Source organism: Crinia signifera, chromosome 3 (genome assembly GCF_055691185.1).
Source record: "Crinia signifera chromosome 3, ASM5569118v1, whole genome shotgun sequence".
Taxonomy (NCBI): Eukaryota; Metazoa; Chordata; class Amphibia; order Anura; family Myobatrachidae; genus Crinia; species Crinia signifera.
Genome location: NC_139219.1, coordinates 220,977,587 through 220,998,696, shown reverse-complemented (window position 1 = coordinate 220,998,696; position 21,110 = coordinate 220,977,587). Strand labels below are relative to the sequence as shown.

The following is a 21,110-nucleotide window of genomic DNA, read 5'->3' as shown; positions in this document are numbered from 1 at the left end:
CTGGTGGAATGTTGGTGGGTGCTATGTCGCATTAGCAAGACCCCCAAAGCACCAATACAGTGGAAGCCCCCCACAAGTGACCCCATTTTGCAAACTACACCCCTCAGGGAATTCATCTAGGGGTATAGTGTACATTTCAAACCCCCAGGGGTTTCACCAATTTTGATACAACTGGGCAGTGAAAATGAAAAATTACATTTTTTTACACAAAAATGCAGTTCTGGCTCAAAATTTTTCATTTTCAGAAGGTATGAATGAGAAAAAGCACCCCAAAATCTGTGCCCCAATTTCTCCCGAGTACGGCAATGCCTCATGTGTGACCAAAAAGTGCCAGGACTCAGAAGGGAAGGAGTGATATTTGGATTTTGCAGCACAGATTCTGGTGGAATGTTGGTGGGTGCTATGTCGCATTAGCAAGACCCCCAAAACACCAATACAGTGGAACCCCCCCACAAGTGACCCCATTTTGCAAACTACACCCCTCAGGGAATTCATCTAGGGGTATAGTGTACATTTCAAACCCCCAGGGGTTTCACCAATTTTGATACAACTTGGCAGTGAAAATGAAAAATTACATTTTTTTACACAAAAATGCAGTTCTGGCTCAAAATTTTTCATTTTCAGAAGGTATGAAGGAGAAAAATCACCCCAAAATCTGTGCCCCAATTTCTCCCGAGTATGGCAATGCCTCATATGTGACCAAAAATACCAGTTGGGTGCATGGCAGGACTCAGAAGGGAAGGAGTGATTTTTGGATTTTGCAGCTCAGATTCTGGTGGAATGAATGGTGGGTGCTATGTGGCATTAGCAAGACCCCCAAAGCACGGTGAAATGATGAACCTAATAATCCATAGATGTGTGGTATATTTTAAAACACTCCTTTATACATAGGCCGGGTTTGTCGGGGCAAGTTTCACAGTGGAAAATAGTTTCCTTTCTTATTCCCTTTTTATAGCAAACTTTGCACCTTTTTTGTGTCCTGCCCATTCTTGCAGTGGAGGGGATTTCGTTAGGAAAATGCTGCCCTGGTACAATACGGGGGCCAGTACTAGAAGTACTGGGGCCCTCTGCCTGCTGGTTCCCAAATATTAGGCCCTTTATGACTTCCTCTTGAAAGTGCATAAACTTGGGCAATGTGCGTTTTTGGGAGGCCTCTTTGGTTCTTACGCACAGTACCGCAAGCTGCTGTACCTCTTGAACCAAGGGCCTTAAACAGGGGGATGCTAGTGTAAAAGTTATCCACATAGAGGTGATAACCTTTATCCAGGAAGGGGTGCACTAAATCCCAGACAATTTTTCCACTAACACCTACGAGGGAGGGGGGGCATTCTGGCGGTTCAATTCTTGAATCCTTCCCTTCATATACCCTAAACCTGTGGGTGTACCCTGAGGTGCTTTCACACAGCTTATACATTTTTATGCCATACCTTGCCCTCTTACTGGGAAGGTACTGGCGGAATTTAACCCTTCCTTTAAAATGTATAAGGGACTCGTCGATACAAATAAATTTTTCAGGGATGTACATCTCTTCAAATTTGGCACTGAAATGATCAATGACCGGCCTGACTTTGAATAGCCGGTCAAAGGTGGGATCATCTCTGGGTGGGCACTGTGCATTATCATTGTAATGCAAAAATTTAAGGATCATCTCAAAACGAGCCCGAGTCATGGCCATACGGTAAAATGGGGTGCTGTACAGAACATCTGTACTTCAATATTGCCTAATTTCTGGCTTTTTTACTATGCCCATATGAAACACCAGACCCCAAAACGTCATCATCTCTACTGCATCTACAGGGGTCCACCTAGCAAATGATGACGTGGGGTTTTGAGCAATGAACTGCTGGGCATATAAATTAGTTTGGTCCACCATTAAATTTATAAAATCATCAGAGAAAAATAATTTGAAAAAGTCAATTTCTCTGAGACCTGTGGAATCAAATTGGATTCCTGGCATGGCCAAAAACTCAGGAACCTGGGGCTCAAAATTGTCTGGTGGTGGGGTCCATACGAGATCAATTATTGGGGGGGGGGTCTCAGCTGCTCTACGGGGGCGTCTTTGAGGGGGTTCCTCATCACCAGAGGAGGAAGGGGAGCTTAAGACGAAGCCTTCAAATTCCCCGCTTGCATCACTGGCTGTGTCAGAGTCAGAGGCAAGCATGGCATATGCCTCCTCCGCTGAATACATTCTTCTGGATGACTGGGATGACATTTGGGATGACATTTGGGATGACATTTGGGATGCCATTTTTATTTTTGTGTTTCTGGTAGTGAAATGTTTCAACACGTGTATAGTGTAGGGGGGGTACAAACTTTATTTCAACCCGGGGGGTATGTAGTGTGTAGTGTGTATGTAGTGCAGAAAAAAAAATACTTTATACAGGAATTTGATCCCAATAAAAAAAAAAAAAATTGAAGGGGTTAAAAAAAAAAAAATTGAAGGGGTTAAAAAAAAAAAAAAAAGGTCCTGCGCCAAAAATTGAGCACAGATGTTGGTCAGTAACGTCCGTCACTGAACAGCGCTCAAAGGCAACAGGAATTTGATAAAAAAAAAAAAAAATAGATCAACCCTGTGCCGAAAAAGCTGATCAGTGATGTACGTCACTAATCAGCGCACAGTGGCCACAGGACACCCACAAAATCACAGTGTGTGTAAAAAAAAAATTAAAAAAAGACCCCACAGCACCCTCAAAAAAAAAAAAAAGGTGATCAGTGATGCGACACTGATTACCAGTGAGGGGCAGCAGGTGCACAACCTTTGGTGCAACTGACAGTGCAACTGGCAGCAACTGACAGGTATATATAAAAAAAAAAAACCTCTGCACCCCCAAAAAGTTGCTGATCACCTCAGATATAGTGATCAGCACAAAAGGCGGGGGCAGCAGACACAAAATATAGCACTCTCTATCACTCTCTGTCACTATCTCTCTCTATCTCTCTCTATCTCTCACTATCTATCACTCTATGACACTGCAGCAGCAGCACTGACAGTAATATATATAAAAAATAACCCCTGCACCCCCAAAAAGTTGCTGGGGGTGCACAAAAGGGGGACAGCAGACACAAAATATAGCACTCTCTGTCACTATCTCTCTCTATCTCTCTCTATCTCTCTATCTCTCACTATCTATCACTCTATGACACTGCAGCAGCAGCACTGACAGGTATTTATATAAAAATAAAACCCTGCGCCCCCAAAAAATTGCTGATCAGTTAATTTATACTGATCAGCACAAAAGGGGGGGCAGCAGTCAGTTATATAAAAAATATATAGCACAATCTGTCACTATCTCTCTATCTCTCTCTATCTCTCTCTATCTCTCTATCTATAACTTTATCACACTGCAGCAGCACAAAATATAGCACTCTATGTCACTAGCCCTCTCTATCTCTCTCTATCTCTCTCTCTCTATCTCTCTATCTATACTCGATGACACTGCAGCAGCACAACACAGCACAACACAGCACAGGAAGTCACAGCAAGAAGCAAGAAGTAGCAAGATCCAGGCAGTGATCAGGTAAGTATTTGGCAAGGTTCAGGTCAGTATACTGCGGCAGCTAGGCACGGTGACCGCACTGCACGCAATTCCAGACCGGAATGGCGTCTGCAGTGCAGTCACCGTTAGTTTAAACCCCCCTCCATGGCTGTGATTGGTCCGTCGGTCCGACGAACCAATCACGGCCTTTGGGGGCGGGATGAGGTGGGGTGACACCAGTGTCACCCTTACACCCCGCGGTGATTGGTGCTGTACTTTACAGCACCAATCACCTCCGATCCCTGTGTCACCGGCGAACGTTATTCGCCGGTGACACAGAAAACGCTGTAATTGGCTGTTCACACTGAACAGCCAATCACAGCGATCGCTGACGGGGGGGCGGCATCGCAGCCCCCCCTGGGCATGCAGGGAAATGTCTGCTGTCAGGGACAGCAGACATCGTCCCTCTGTCACTGCGTCTCTAGACGCAGTGACAGTTTGAAGCCATGACGTATATATACGTCATGTGTCGGGAAGTACATCCCGGCCATGACGTATATATACGTCAAATGTCGGGAAGGGGTTAAAGGACATTGATAAAATATGAAATAAATTTAAGTGACCAAATTACCACTGTCTTCACACACTTACTTGTATAATTAGTCACTGAAGAACTGTTCCCTTTTCTTCCTTCTCCAACAAGAGCAGATACCAGGAATGTATACAAAGTTCCAGGGATTAGATTTGTAATGGTAGTGAATGTGGTGTTTACAAGTAAACTGAATGTAGAATTCCCAGAGATCTCTATAACATAGGAACTTGCATTTCCATATGGTGGCTTCCAGCTCAGAGATACAGAAGTGGTAGTACTATTCCCTGCTGTTAGGTCATTCACATTACCAGGTACTATTTGAAAACATGGGAACAATATGTTAAAGGCAGGACCGTTGTAAGGCTTCTCAGTACCCTAGGCAAAACTTCAACCTACTCCCCCGTACCTACCCCCCCCCCCCCCCAATTATGATATTTTTAAATCATGTGGTCCTCCCTTCCCCCCTCCCTGCCGGGAAGGTGCCCAAGTGACCTGTTTTAACTGGATGCCCTCTGCACCCTCCCCTTTGACACCCACGACAGAGTACAAGGAGGAGGGGGCAGCAATGTAGGAAGTACTGTATGACTCAAGGGAAAGTATAAAGGTCTTAGAAGTTCCACAGCCATGACCTGCATTAATTACAACAAGGATCCTCATAGACATCCTTGATTTATTGATTTGTAGACTTGGTGGCATCCCCCACATCCCACCACCCTAGGCAGCTGCCTAAATCTGCCTAGAGATAGAGCCGTCCATAGTTAAAGGACATTGATAAAATATGAAATAAATTTAAGTGACCAAATTACCACTGTCTTCACACTCTTACTTGTATAATTAGTCACTGAAGAACTGTTCCCTTTTCTTCCCTCTCCAACAAGAGCAGATACCAGGAATGTATACAAAGTTCCAGGGATTAGATTTGTAATGGTAGTGAATGTGGTGTTTACAAGTAAACTGAATGTAGAATTCCCAGAGATCTCTATAACATAGGAACTTGCGATTCCATATGGTGGCTTCCAGCTCAGAGATACAGAAGTGGTAGTACTATTCCCTGCTGTTAGGTCATTCACATTACCAGGTACTATTTGAAAACATGGGAACAATATGTTAAAGGCAGGACCGTTGTAAGGCTTCTCAGTACCCTAGGCAAAACTTCAACCTACTCCCCCCGTACCTACCCCCCCCCCCCCCCAATTATTATTTTTTTAAATCATGTGGTCCTCCCATCCCCCCTCCCTGCCAGGAAGGTGCCCAAGTGACATGTTTTAACTGGAGGCCCTATGCACCCTCCCCTTTGCCACCCACAACAGAGTACAAGGAGGAGGGGGCAGCAATGTAGGAAGTACTGTATGACTCAAGGGAAAGTATAGAGGTCTTAGAAGTTCCAAAGCCACCACCTGCATTAATTACAAGGATCCTCATAGACATACTTGATTTATTGATTTGTAGACTTGGTGGAATCCCCCACATCCCACCACCCTAGGCAGCTGCCTAAATCTGCCTAGAGATAGAGCCAGCCCTAGTTAAAGGACATTGATAGAGTATGAAATAAATTTAAGTGACCAAATTACCACTGTCATTACATACTTACTTGAATAATTAGTCACTAAAGAACTGTTCCCTTTTATTCCTTCTCCAACAACAGCAGATACCAGGAATGTGTACAAAGTCCCAGGGATTAGATTTGTAATGGTAGTGAATGTGGTGTTTACAAGTAAACTGAATGTAGAATTCCCAGAGATCTCTATAACATAGGAACTTGCATTTCCATATGGTGGCTTCCAGCTCAGAGATACAGAAGTGGTAGTACTATTCCCTGCTGTTAGATCATTCACATTACCAGGTACTATTTGAAAACATGGGAACAATATGTTAAAGGCAGGACCGTTGTAAGGCTTCTCAGTAACCTAGGCAAAACTTCAACCTACTCCCCGCACCCAGCCCCCCCCCCCCCCCAATAATGATATTTTTAAATCATGTGGTCCTCCTTCCCCCCTCCCTGCCGGGAAGGTGCCCAAGTGACATGTTTTAACTGGAGGCCCTCTGCACCCTCCCCTTTGCCACTCACAACAAAGTACAAGGAGGAGGGGGCAGCAATGTAGGAAGTACTGTATGACTCAAGGGAAAGTATAGAGGTCTTAGAAGTTCCAAAGCCACCACCTGCATTAATTACAAGGATCCTCATAGACATACTTAATTTATTGATTTGTAGACTTGGTGGCATCCCCCACATCCCACCACCCTAGGCAGCTGCCTAAATCTGCCTAGAGATAGAGCCAGCCCTAGTTAAAGGACATTGATAGAGTATGAAATAAATTTAAGTGACCAAATTACCACTGTCATTACATACTTACTTGTATAATTAGTCACTGAAGAACTGTTCCCTTTTATTCCTTCTCCAACAACAGCAGATACCAGGAATGTGTACAAAGTCCCAGGGATTAGATTTGTAATGGTAGTGAATGTGGTGTTTACAAGTAAACTGAATGTAGAATTCCCAGAGATCTCTATAACATAGGAACTTGCATTTCCATATGGTGGCTTCCAGCTCAGAGATACAGAAGTGGTAGTACTATTCCCTGCTGTTAGGTCATTCACATTACCAGGTACTATTTGAAAACATGGGAACAATATGTTAAAGGCAGGACCGTTGTAAGGCTTCTCAGTACCCTAGGCAAAACTTCAACCTACTCCCCCGGTACCTACCCCCCCCCCCCCCAATTATTATTTTTTTAAATCATGTGGTCCTCCCATCCCCGCTCCCTGCCAGGAAGGTGCCCAATTGACATGTTTTAACTGGAGGCCTTCTGCACCCTCCCCTTTGCCACCCACAACAAAGTACAAGGAGGAGGGGGCAGCAATGTAGGAAGTACTGTATGACTCAAGGGAAAGTATAGAGGTCTTAGAAGTTCCAAAGCCACCACCTGCATTAATTACAAGGATCCTCATAGACATACTTAATTTATTAAATTTGTAGACTTGGTGGCATCCCCCACATCCCACCACCCTAGGCAGCTGCCTAAATCTGCCTAGAGATAGAGCCAGCCCTAGTTAAAGGACATTGATAGAGTATGAAATAAATTTAAGTGACCAAATTACCACTGTCATTACATACTTACTTGTATAATTAGTCACTGAAGAACTGTTCCCTTTTATTCCTTCTCCAACAACAGCAGATACCAGGAATGTGTACAAAGTCCCAGGGATTAGATTTGTAATGGTAGTGAACGTGGTGTTTACAAGTAAACTGAATGTAGAATTCCCAGAGATCTCTATAACATAGGAACTTGCATTTCTATATGGTGGCTTCCAGCTCAGAGATACAGAAGTGGTAGTTCTATTCCCTGCTGTTAGGTCATTCACATTACCAGGTACTATTTGAAAACATGGAAACAATATGTTAAAGGCAGGACCGTTGTAAGGCTTCTCAGTACCCTAGGCAAAACTTCAACCTACTCCCCCCGTACCTACCCCCCCCCCCCCCCAATTATTATTTTTTTTAAATCATGTGGTCCTCCCATCCCCCCTCCCTGCCAGGAAGGTGCCCAAGTGACATGTTTTAACTGGAGGCCCTCTGCACCCTCCCCTTTGCCACCCACAACAGAGTACAAGGAGGAGGGGGCAGCAATGTAGGAAGTACTGTATGACTCAAGGGAAAGTATAGAGGTCTTAGAAGTTCTAAAGCCACCACCTTCATTAATTACAAGGATCCTCATAGACATACTTGATTTATTGATTTGTAGACTTGGTGGCATCCCCCACATCCCACCACCCTAGGCAGCTGCCTAAATCTGCCTAGAGATAGAGCCAGCCCTAGTTAAAGGACATTGATAGAGTATGAAATAAATTTAAGTGACCAAATTACCACTGTCATTACATACTTACTTGTATAATTAGTCACTGAAGAACTGTTCCCTTTTATTCCTTCTCCAACAACAGCAGATACCAGGAATGTGTACAAAGTCCCAGGGATTAGATTTGTAATGGTAGTGAATGTGGTGTTTACAAGTAAACTGAATGTAGAATTCCCAGAGATCTCTATAACATAGGAACTTGCATTTCCATATGGTGGCTTCCAGCTCAGAGATACAGAAGTGGTAGTACTATTCCCTGCTGTTAGGTCATTCACATTACCAGGTACTATTTGAAAACATGGGAACAATATGTTAAAGGCAGGACCGTTGTAAGGCTTCTCAGTACCCTAGGCAAAACTTCAACCTACTTCCCGTACCTACCCCCCCCCCCCCCCCCAATTATTATTTTTTAAATCATGTGGTCCTCCCATCCCCCCTCCCTGCCAGGAAGGTGCCCAAGTGACATGTTTTAACTGGAGGCCCTCTGCACCCTCCCCTTTGCCACTCACAACAAAGTACAAGGAGGAGGGGGCAGCAATGTAGGAAGTACTGTATGACTCAAGGGAAAGTATAGAGGTCTTAGAAGTTCCAAAGCCACCACCTGCATTAATTACAAGGATCCTCATAGACATACTTAATTTATTGATTTGTAGACTTGGTGGCATCCCCCACATCCCACCACACTAGGCAGCTGCCTAAATCTGCCTAGAGATAGAGCCAGCCCTAGTTAAAGGACATTGATAGAGTATGAAATAAATTTAAGTGACCAAATTACCACTGTCATTACATACTTACTTGTATAATTAGTCACTGAAGAACTGTTCCCTTTTATTCCTTCTCCAACAACAGCAGATACCAGGAATGTGTACAAAGTCCCAGGGATTAGATTTGTAATGGTAGTAAATGTGGTGTTTACAAGTAAACTGAATGTAGAATTCCCAGAGACCTCTATAACATAGGAACTTGCATTTCCATATGGTGGCTTCCAGCTCAGAGATACAGAAGTGGTAGTACTATTCCCTGCTGTTAGGTCATTCACATTACCAGGTACTATTTGAAAACATGAGAACAATATGTTAAAGGCAGGACCGTTGTAAGGCTTCTCAGTACCCTAGGCAAAACTTCAACCTACTCCCCCGGTACCTACCCCCCCCCCCCCCAATTATTATTTTTTTAAATCATGTGGTCCTCCCATCCCCGCTCCCTGCCAGGAAGGTGCCCAATTGACATGTTTTAACTGGAGGCCTTCTGCACCCTCCCCTTTGCCACCCACAACAAAGTACAAGGAGGAGGGGGCAGCAATGTAGGAAGTACTGTATGACTCAAGGGAAAGTATAGAGGTCTTAGAAGTTCCAAATGCACCACCTGCATTAATTACAAGGATCCTCATAGACATACTTAATTTATTAAATTTGTAGACTTGGTGGCATCCCCCACATCCCACCACCCTAGGCAGCTGCATAAATCTGCCTAGAGATAGAGCCAGCCCTAGTTAAAGGACATTGATAGAGTATGAAATAAATTTAAGTGACCAAATTACCACTGTCATTACATACTTACTTGTATAATTAGTCACTGAAGAACTGTTCCCTTTTATTCCTTCTCCAACAACAGCAGATACCAGGAATGTGTACAAAGTCCCAGGGATTAGATTTGTAATGGTAGTGAATGTGGTGTTTACAAGTAAACTGAATGTAGAATTCCCAGAGATCTCTATAACATAGGAACTTGCATTTCCATATGGTGGCTTCCAGCTCAGAGATACAGAAGTGGTAGTACTATTCCCTGCTGTTAGGTCATTCACATTACCAGGTACTATTTGAAAACATGGGAACAATATGTTAAAGGCAGGACCGTTGTAAGGCTTCTCAGTACCCTAGGCAAAACTTCAACCTACTTCCCGTACCTACCCCCCCCCCCCCCCCCCATAATGATATTTTTAAATCATGTGGTCCTCCCTTCCCCCCTCCCTGCCGGGAAGGTGCCCAAGTGACATGTTTTAACTGGAGGCCCTCTGCACCCTCCCCTTTGACACCAACAACAGAGTACAAGGAGGAGGGGGCAGCAATGTAGGAAGTACTGTATGACTCAAGGGAAAGTATAGAGGTCTTAGAAGTTCCAAAGCCACCACCTGCATTAATTACAAGGATACTCATAGACATACTTGATTTATTGACTTGTAGACTTGGTGGCATCCCCCACATCCCACCACCCTAGGCAGCTGCCTAAATCTGCCTAGAGATAGAGCCAGCCCTAGTTAAAGGACATTGATAGAGTATGAAATAAATGTAAGTGTCCAAATTACCACTGTCATTACATACTTACTTGTATAATTAGTCACTGAAGAACTGTTCCCTTTTATTCCTTCTCCAACAACAGCAGATACCAGGAATGTGTACAAAGTCCCAGGGATTAGATTTGTAATGGTAGTGAATGTGGTGTTTACAAGTAAACTGAATGTAGAATTCCCAGAGATCTCTATAACATAGGAACTTGCATTTCCATATGGTGGCTTCCAGCTCAGAGATACAGAAGTGGTAGTACTATTCCCTGCTGTTAGGTCATTCACATTACCAGGTACTATTTGAAAACATGGGAACAATATGTTAAAGGCAGGACCGTTGTAAGGCTTCTCAGTACCCTAGGCAAAACTTCAACCTACTCCCCCGGTACCTACCCCCCCCCCCCCCCAATTATTATTTTTTTAAATCATGTGGTCCTCCCATCCCCCCTCCCTGCCAGGAAGGTGCCCAAGTGACATGTTTTAACTGGAGGCCCTCTGCACCCTCCCCTTTGCCACTCACAACAAAGTACAAGGAGGAGGGGGCAGCAATGTAGGAAGTACTGTATGACTCAAGGGAAAGTATAGAGGTCTTAGAAGTTCCAAAGCCACCACCTGCATTAATTACAAGGATCCTCATAGACATACTTAATTTATTAAATTTGTAGACTTGGTGGCATCCCCCACATCCCACCACCCTAGGCAGCTGCATAAATCTGCCTAGAGATAGAGCCAGCCCTAGTTAAAGGACATTGATAGAGTATGAAATAAATTTAATTGACCAAATTACCACTGTCATTACATACTTACTTGTATAATTAGTCACTGAAGAACTGTTCCCTTTTATTCCTTCTCCAACAACAGCAGATACCAGGAATGTGTACAAAGTCCCAGGGATTAGATTTGTAATGGTAGTGAATGTGGTGTTTACAAGTAAACTGAATGTAGAATTCCCAGAGATCTCTATAACATAGGAACTTGCATTTCCATATGGTGGCTTCCAGCTCAAAGATACAGAAGTGGTACTTCTATTCCCTGCTGTTAGGTCCTTCACATTACCAGGTACTATTTGAAAACATGGAAACAATATGTTAAAGGCAGGACCGTTGTAAGGCTTCTCAGTACCCTAGGCAAAACTTCAACCTACTCCCCCCGTACCTACCCCCCCCCCCCCCCCCCCAATTATTATTTTTTTAAATCATGTGGTCCTCCCATCCCCCCTCCCTGCCAGGAAGGTGCCCAAGTGACATGTTTTAACTGGAGGCCCTCTGCACCCTCCCCTTTGCCACCCACAACAGAGTACAAGGAGGAGGGGGCAGCAATGTAGGAAGTACTGTATGACTCAAGGGAAAGTATAGAGGTCTTAGAAGTTCTAAAGCCACCACCTGCATTAATTACAAGGATCCTCATAGACATACTTGATTTATTGATTTGTAGACTTGGTGGCATCCCCCACATCCCACCACCCTAGGCAGCTGCCTAAATCTGCCTAGAGATAGAGCCAGCCCTAGTTAAAGGACATTGATAGAGTATGAAATAAATTTAAGTGACCAAATTACCACTGTCATTACATACTTACTTGTATAATTAGTCACTGAAGAACTGTTCCCTTTTATTCCTTCTCCAACAACAGCAGATACCAGGAATGTGTACAAAGTCCCAGGGATTAGATTTGTAATGGTAGTGAATGTGGTGTTTACAAGTAAACTGAATGTAGAATTCCCAGAGATCTCTATAACATAGGAACTTGCATTTCCATATGGTGGCTTCCAGCTCAGAGATACAGAAGTGGTAGTACTATTCCCTGCTGTTAGGTCATTCACATTACCAGGTACTATTTGAAAACATGGGAAAAATATGTTAAAGGCAGGACCGTTGTAAGGCTTCTCAGTACCCTAGGCAAAACTTCAACCTACTCCCCCGTACCTACCCCCCCCCCCCCCCCCCCAATTATTATTTTTTTAAATCATGTGGTCCTCCCATCCCCCCTCCCTGCCAGGAAGGTGCCCAAGTGACATGTTTTAACTGGAGGCCCTCTGCACCCTCCCCTTTGCCACCAACAACAGAGTACAAGGAGGAGGGGGCAGCAATGTAGGAAGTACTGTATGACTCAAGGGAAAGTATAGAGGTCTTAGAAGTTCCAAAGCCACCACCTGCATTAATTACAAGGATCCTCATAGACATACTTGATTTATTGATTTGTAGACTTGGTGGCATCCCCCACATCCCACCACCCTAGGCAGCTGCCTAAATCTGCCTAGAGATAGAGCCAGCCCTAGTTAAAGGACATTGATAGAGTATGAAATAAATTTAATTGACCAAATTACCACTGTCATTACATACTTACTTGTATAATTAGTCACTGAAGAACTGTTCCCTTTTATTCCTTCTCCAACAAGAGCAGATACCAGGAATGTGTACAAATTCCCAGGGATCAGATTTGTAATGGTAGTGAATGTGGTGTTTACAAGTAAACTGAATGTAGAATTCCCAGAGATCTCTATAACATAGGAACTTGCATTTTCATGTGGTGGCTGCCAGCTCAGAGATACAGAAGTGGTAGTACTATTCCCTGCTGTTAGGTCATTCACATTATCAGGTACTATTTAAAAACATGGGAACAATATGTTAAAGGCAGGACCGTTGTAAGGCTTCTCAGTACCCTAGGCAAAACTTCAACCTACTCCCCCCCGTATCTACCCCCCCCCCCCAATTATTATTTTTTTAAATCATGTGGTCCTCCCATCCCCCCTCCCTGTCGGGAAGGTGCCCAAGTTACCGGTTTTAACTGGAGGCCCTCTGCAACCTCCCCTTTGCCACCCACAACAGAATACAAGGAGGAGGGGGCAGCAATGTAGGAAGTACTGTATGACACAAGGGAAAATATAGAGGTCTTAGAAGTTCCACAGCCACCACCTGCATTAATTACAACAAGGATCCTCATAGACATACTTGATTTATTGATTTGTAGACTTGCTGGCATCCCCCACATCCCACCACCCTAGGCAGCTGCTTAAATCTGCCTAGAGATAGAGCCAGCCCTATTTAAAGGACATTGATAGAATATGAAATAACTTTAAGTGACCAAATTACCACTGTCATTACATACTTACTTGTATAATTAGTCACTGAAGAACTGTTCCCTTTTATTCCTTCTCCAACAACAGCAGATACCAGGAATGTGTACAAAGTCCCAGGGATTAGATTTGTAATGGTAGTGAATGTGGTGTTTACAAGTAAACTGAATGTTGAATTCTCCAAGATTTCTATAATATAGGAACTTGCATTTCCATATGGTGGCTGCCAGCTCAAAGATACAGAGGTGGTACTACTATTTCCTGCTGTTAGGTCATTCACTTTATCAGGTACTATTTGAAAACATGCGAACAATATGTTAAAGGACATTGATAGAATGTGAAATAAAATTAAGTGACTAAATTACCACTGTATTTACACTCTTACTTGTATAATTAGTCACTGAAGAACTGCTCCCTTTTATTCCTTCTCCAACAAGCGTAGATACCAGGAATGTGTACAAAGTCCCAGGGTTCAGATTTGTAATGGTAGTGAATGTGGTGTTTACAAGTAAACTGAATGTAGAATTCCCAGAGATCTCAATAACATAGGAACTTGCATTTCCATATGGTGGCTGCCAGCTCAGAGATACAGAAGTGATAGTACTATTCCCTGCTGTTAGGTCATTCACATTACCAGGTACTATTTGAAAACATGGGAACAATATGTTAAAGGCAGGACCGTTGTAAGGCTTATAAGTACCATAGGCAAAACTTCAACCTACTCCCCCCGTACCTACCCCCCAATTATTATTTTATGTAAATAATGTGGTCCTCCCATCCCCCCTCCCTGCTGGGAAGGTGTCTAAGTGACCTGCTTTAACTGGAGGTCCTCTGCACCCTCCCCTTTGCCACCCACAACAGGGTGCAAGGAGGAGGGGGCAGCAATGTAGGAAGTATGACTCCCTCCCTGCCCCCCAGAAAAAAAGGGCAACCCTCCCGCAAAGCTGCCCGGCTCCCGCCCCAAGGCCCCCCCCCCTCTGCCACCCGCGACACCCCCCTCGGCGAATTGCGCCATTTTAGCCCTGCCCACCGCAGTGCACTGCCTTCAAAATGCCTTTAATATGGCATTGGCCATCGGGGGCATTGCTAAAATGGCACAATCGTTCTGGCCATGCCCACAAGCAAGTAGCTGGTGATGGGTGGCGGTAAGGGGGCGCGGATGTTAGAGCATCCCCCCCCTGTAGATTGTAAGCTTCACTGGGGCAGGGACTGAATGTTCAAATGTTGTCTGTAAAGCTCTGCAGGATATGTGTGCGCTATATAAATAACTGTTACTAAATAAATAATCCTGATGTCACAACCGGACAGGCATTCCAATTTGCTCACCCAACTCTGATGTTAATTTCTGAAGCAGGTGTATGGGCAATTGACAGATCTGCAGATATATTGGGCATTGGGTGTGCTGCAAATGCGATAAGTCTGTAAACAATATTGTTCACGGACATATCAGGTGTTCCCATCCACCAACCCTCTCCCAACATATCGGCCATGTGCTGGAACGGCAGACATATCACCCAGTGTGTAACCAGCAATAACTTTCATTTATAATTTAAAAGGAGATCAAGCCAAAATGTTTCCTTAAGTAACCCTTTGAGTGCCCACATCTCAGAGAGATGCGCAAAATATCCACTAAAAATGCCAGCGTCGCTCACATTTGTCATATAAATGACAAATAAAAGGTGTTGTGTAAAAAAGATTATATTTCCTATATAAGGTAAACATTACAGATCTTTATGATGCATACAAATGTTTTTACACCTATTTTGACAAATTCGCTAGGCACTCAAAGGGTTAGTACAATATATGGATTTATGTACATAATCGTGTATAAGCACCAATCATTTTACACATAAGCAGGCATTATTTAAATGAGAAATATTAGTCAATGGCTCTTATTGGTGTGTTAATGTGTTTTTGGTAAGGAATTTAGGAAAGACCTTTATACAGCAAGAACTATGGTAAACCAATAAACATTGTCAGCAATTATCTGTATGACATGTTCATGCTACATAAATAAACGTAAGAATACTAATTATTGTTAGACATACTGTACATGCATATGATATGAAAGTTGACTTGCTTAGGAAGTAAAACATTACCTGTAAAGAAGTATTTGCTCACTGGTACATCATTTGCATAGACATAAACACTATAGTAATTTCCAGGTATAAGGTTTTTCAAATTAAATATTGTTGTTGTTGAAAGGAATTTAGATGAAGGGCTTCCAATCAATACAAATATGTAATCTGTGGGACCAGATATTGGTTGAATCCATTGTATAGATGCACTTGACGTTGAAACCTCAGTGATATTAAGGTCTTGGATTATATTAGGGTCTAAAATAAAACCAAAGAATAATGAGTGTAATGTTTCTAATTATCAACTAAACTATAGATGATGTGCTAAATGGCAGTGGTAGTGTACTCCAAGTATGTGGTTTTGAAACAATTGGCACTTTGTAAAGCATTGTCCTGCAGCAGGTGAGGCAGAGATCATATCTAAGGTTCTATCGGTGGTCTTTGTGTCCCATCACCAACAAGAAGAACTGTGAAATGTAGCATCAATTGGAAGACAGGGAAACAAATACACAGATATTTATTATATAAACAAATACATATAAACCTTTAATGAATATTGATTCATTAAATATGTTTAGGAAACATAAATAAAATACATCTGTTTTACTCTATTTTGGCTGTTGACACTAATGACTTATACACATCACTTTTGGCTGGTGTTTTTCCCATTTTTAACATATTAGCAAGAGCAGTCCATATTTCTTAGTATACTCACATACTGTAACCGAAGCAAGGTCATTGGTCCACAGAAAGCTACAGGTAATGTGTTCAGTTAAGAATCAGATGATTCCATTGCATCAGATAAGCAAAAAATAGTTACACAAATAGAATACAGTACATAAAAAAAATTTAAATAGATTACAAGTCATCCTTTTGCATAGAAATAACACACAATTACATATTTGCTGGTTTATCATCTTTATTGATTGTACAACTGCAAGCTGCTGTAGTGGTGAAACTGATGTGATGAGGCATTTGTGATATCTTGATTCTGTGTAAAGAAAATATACAATTAAAATTATGGATTTTTTCTCTATACATACAACACAATACAAAGCTATGTGTACAACCAGTTGTATATTAAGGGGAAACTAATAATTAAATAAATTTGTTCCCTTTAGGCCACCGGACCATGACCATAACCTTAATGGTTTCTCTAGATCAGTGGTTCTCAACCTCAGTCCTCAAGACCCCCCAACAGTGCACGTTTTCCAGGTCACCCGGCAGGTGCACAGGTGACACATTTGAAAAGATCCACAGGTGGAGCTGATTATTTCACCTGTAATTCTGTGTGGAGACCTGGAAAACGTGCACTGTTGGGGGAGTCCTAAGGACCGAGGTTGAGAACCACTGCTCTAAATTCACTCATTACAAGTCCCACAAGTCATATATGTCAGAAGTCGAGGACATGCACAGAAACTGCACTGCCCTACTATTATCAGGCATCTATTTATGAAATGAAAAATGTTGGTAAATCCTACAAAAATCTCTGTTTTTGGATTATTGCAGCAATTTAGACTATCAGCTTATTAAAAGGGGCATACACATGGGGCGATAATAGCCCATTTTCTTGTAAATTAAGCACGGATAGCTCCTTGTGTATGTCCCATAGCGATAACGAATCTCACTCCCAAGCCTCGCCATTAGCTGACTAGATCTTGACGACATGTCGTCAAGATCTAGTTAAATCGACTGTTTTGTAATCAGAGAACGCTGGTATGCACAGATCACCCATACATACAACGCTACGTGTGTGTGGACGATCTAGAAAGCCCTGTGTGCTGAGAAATCTGACTAGACTATTGTTCAGCACGCCAAGGCTCATATACTTAAACATACATATTGCCCCGTGTGTATGAGCCTTATGATACCTTAGGGTACTTCTCCTAGCAATAACAGCAACAGTCCCCATAGTTTAATATGATGTCTTTGATGAAGCTTTATTTACCAAGCTACAAAAAAGCTTTGCTTATCCAATCTTGGTCCAGTTAACTAGTATAGCCACGGCTACATTAATCCACTTTTTTGGGGTCGAAGCAATCGAAGTGCTGCAACTCATAGCAACAAATCATATATAATCTAAAAGCAAAAATGAAATGAAACTGACACATTAAGGCCAACTGGATGGGCCAAGTTGTTCTTAACTGCCATCAAATTATATGACAATGTGGGGGGTAATTTAATTGTGCTACATGCACCCTGCTGAGTGCCTATACTAATGGTCATCTATTGGAGGTATTCAATTTCAATCAGATGCCCAGTAGCCGTGGCAGACACATTATTTTCATATTGTCACGATGTGCAATAAAAAGTATGTGAATAAAACCCAAAACCTCTAAACCATGACTTTAGATGCCCAATAAAGACGGTTTAGCTGTTTTGTCCAACTACACCTGGAGCTGTCAGGCATGGTAACTACTAATGGGCGTCCGATCAAAATAACAACTTACCGTAATAGCTCCAACAGAGACACAACAGGGGGAATGGGGCACAACCAAATGTTCCCCAATGTTATTAACATAGGCGTATCTAAGGGGTGGTCCGGGGGTGCACCCATTAGACCCGGCTGCTAACAGTGGAACACTGGGTGGCAGCGGCTGCAATGCTCATGCTTCTCAGCTGTGATGACACAAGCGCCGCTCTGCCATAAGCACCATGCAGTGCTTCTGTAGGCTTCCCTGCAGGCAGCAGATTCTCAGCAGCAGCATGTACTGATACCACTGCTGTGGACAAGATGCCAGTGCTCACCACTGGGGCTGCGGAGACCAGGAGGTGAAGGATTTGCTGGAATCTGCTTATGCTTCCCACAAAGGTTAGTTTACAAAAGCATGGGGGGAGAGGGGATATCATTAAATACATTTTTATAAGGTGGGGCATATATATAGGGCATCCCTGCTAAACCATGCCCCTTTTTTCGTGAGGCCACCCCCACCCTACTATAGGAGTAGTTGAATTTGAGGCCACCGATTAGCACATTTCTAGATTCGCCAGAGGTTATTAAACACCCTACTTTGTCATCATGTGCAACTTTAATGGTATTGAAGGCTAAAGGCCACCATACACTACATGCAATTTGGGCTTTTTTCTGCAATTGTGGAGATTAATTGCAGGAAAAGAGCCCAAATTGCATGGGAATGACAGCAGGTCCAATGTGATGCGCAGTCCCATGCGCATCGCAGCAAAGTCTGCAAGTCGCACCACTTGTACACACAATCTCTTGGATTGCTTGTGATCTGGGCAGGCTTGGCTGGGTTTGAATGCGATATATCACATACAAAAGGAACACATGCAATATATCACATGCGATCCTGCCGTCCAGGAAGGGCAATTGCGGGGGGACTGTGATTGACTTCTCCGAGATGAGAAGTCACCCTAATGTATGGGGGCATTTCTTTGTTAATTTTAAAATGAGTCAGTGGGACATTGCATCTCCTAAATAACTTAAATATTCAGGAATACCATCTGAAAGCCGGGTCAGACCCGGGACGGCAGTGGTTCACTCAGCCGGTAAAACAGGCTGGACATCGGTGGCCGGCGATTATGCAGAAGCATAGTGTAGAAACCTACCTTTGATAAAGCTGCACTGCCACAAGCAGCGAAACGCGTCAGGCCCGAGTCTGGACCAGGACTAGCTGAATATATTTGGACTCTATTCATTGGACCTTTCAGCGCACTGGGTGCCCACTTCCAAGCTCTGGGAGACAATTGCCCCTATACCATCCCGCATCAGCGGTCCATTGTTGCCGATACTACGTGGACATCTCTCCAAGCAGGAATCACGGTTGGTTACAACAGACTGAGATCTTTGACCAGTTGGTCTTAAAATTTCCAACCCTGAGGACACCTGCCATCTGATCCTAACCCCCATATTGGAGCCTCTAAGCGACGTGAGACACTGTGGCCTAAACAGTTTACAGCCCTACAACATCTACTGGGCCTCCTACTTACTGTGGCCCCCACAGTCGCACCTACTTGAGGACCATTGGAATTCTGTTTTTGGGACTGGATCACAATCACCTACAGTGGTAACTATTGGGCAACCCCCATTACCACAGCTACTACCCATTTCCATCTTGCTTGGGTCAAATCCATTCAGCCTCCGGTCCAGTTATTGACCCACCTTTTTATTATTGTATGCAATTGTTTGATGATATGTTATTTTAAATTGTTATTAAATGTTTGTATGATTATTTCATCAATACCAGCGCCACTTCTTTTTCTTGTTCATTCTGTTTTTTTGGGGGCCGACTACCCCTTTTTAAGTGGCAGCTCTTGGCACAGCACCCGTGGTAGCGCCTGTCCGTGCACCCTAGGGAGCACATCGCTATCCTGTAGTGCTATGGATTGTTTGAAGGAGGGGAGCCCAAACCGGTATCTTGCCTAGTGCCCCATGAAGTCTAAATCTGCCTCTAAATACAACTGTTTCTATCTTATGCAAAAAAAATCACAGCCATATGACTAAAGGTGCCCATACACGGTGAGATTATTGCACCCTTTTTATGGGCTGGATCGCATTGCATGCGTTTTGCATGAGATTTGTGTGCGATGCGATCCACGGGCAATACAAAAAGTATGTGCAGCACATACTTTTTGTACTGTGCGATGTGATGCCCACGGGAACGTGCATCGCATCGCACCGTGTAGGGGCACCTTAAGTTTTAACAACTAATTACATTGAGTGATTTTCCTTTCAATTAATTATTCATTTAGGGTTTTATAATCAAAGTATATTGATCAAAGTTATATATTTTTTCCTATTATTGCTAAAACTGTATGCCCTTTCAAAGAAACCTTGTGTGTCCTCAGACCTTGTGGAATACCGCGATTCATTTGTCTGGATCAACGATTATTATTTTGTTAATGAAATCGTCGTACTTGATGTAAATCAAGTGTTTGCTATCAATTATTGAAGTGATCTGAGCTAAATTCATTTAAAAAAAATGTTACTTGGGTGGGAGAAAGTGGGAACAACTGGCAACTGGGAACAAGAGGAATTCTCACCTACCACAAACGGTAATTGGACACATGACAAAAAATGTGAGCTACAAACCTTGTGTTACATTACTTTCGGCTTGTGTAACAATCTTGAAATCTGCAAGTAAAATACAAATAAATAACAGATAAAATGAAACATTATTTCTCCATGTATAAATATTTATTGTGAAGAGAAAAAATGTACCTGTTCCATTGTGTCATACAGTTGTCCACTTTGAATGAAGAGATTCAGCTTCATTAGTTGCTCTTATGTTATAACAAATAAAGGTGCTTTCATGCCGAGGAAACACACACAAACAAAACTCAGAACACAGAGATTTCAATTATTTTTATTTAATATACAGATACAATTAGTATACAGATTATGTGCATAAAGATCTGAAGTTCTTGTAAGTACTGTAGCACATTTTAGAAACCAATGATTGTGTCTGTGGGTTGGGTACATTATGTTGAGACTTCTAATGTCCACATGACAATACTGGCACTGGGTTCCCGACACAGGTGTAATGACACTTAGAGCATATTTAAACAGTGTGAGTCTTACCAACGGCACAGCTAAAATGTTGTATCAGTGGTGTAACTACAAATATAATGCCCCCCCCCCCCCCCCCCACGCCTGGGAATTTTTGGCGCCCACCCAGAAAAGTTAACACCTCCTTTCCCAAGAAAAGTTAACACCCTCCCCTCCCCTTCCTTACACCTCCCCCCCACGTTGCCGCTTGCCACCACTGCCGCCACCTCTGTAACCAGGTCACGC

At 43.0% G+C, this 21,110-nt stretch overlaps 1 protein-coding gene across 1 annotated transcript in view; it reads right to left on the bottom strand.

Moving 5' to 3' along the window:
* The window catches only part of LOC146062965 (receptor-type tyrosine-protein phosphatase eta-like), an 82,011-nt gene extending 64,985 nt beyond the window's left edge, over positions 1-17,026 (bottom strand). The window contains exons 1-2 of the mRNA XM_083174974.1: positions 16,987-17,026; positions 15,380-15,616 (exon numbers count right to left, since the gene is read on the bottom strand). Coding sequence (XP_083031100.1) covers positions 15,380-15,616; positions 16,987-17,026 — 277 coding nt within the window. The remainder of the gene's footprint in view (positions 1-15,379; positions 15,617-16,986) is intronic.
* Between the last annotated feature and the right edge of the window lie 4,084 nt (positions 17,027-21,110).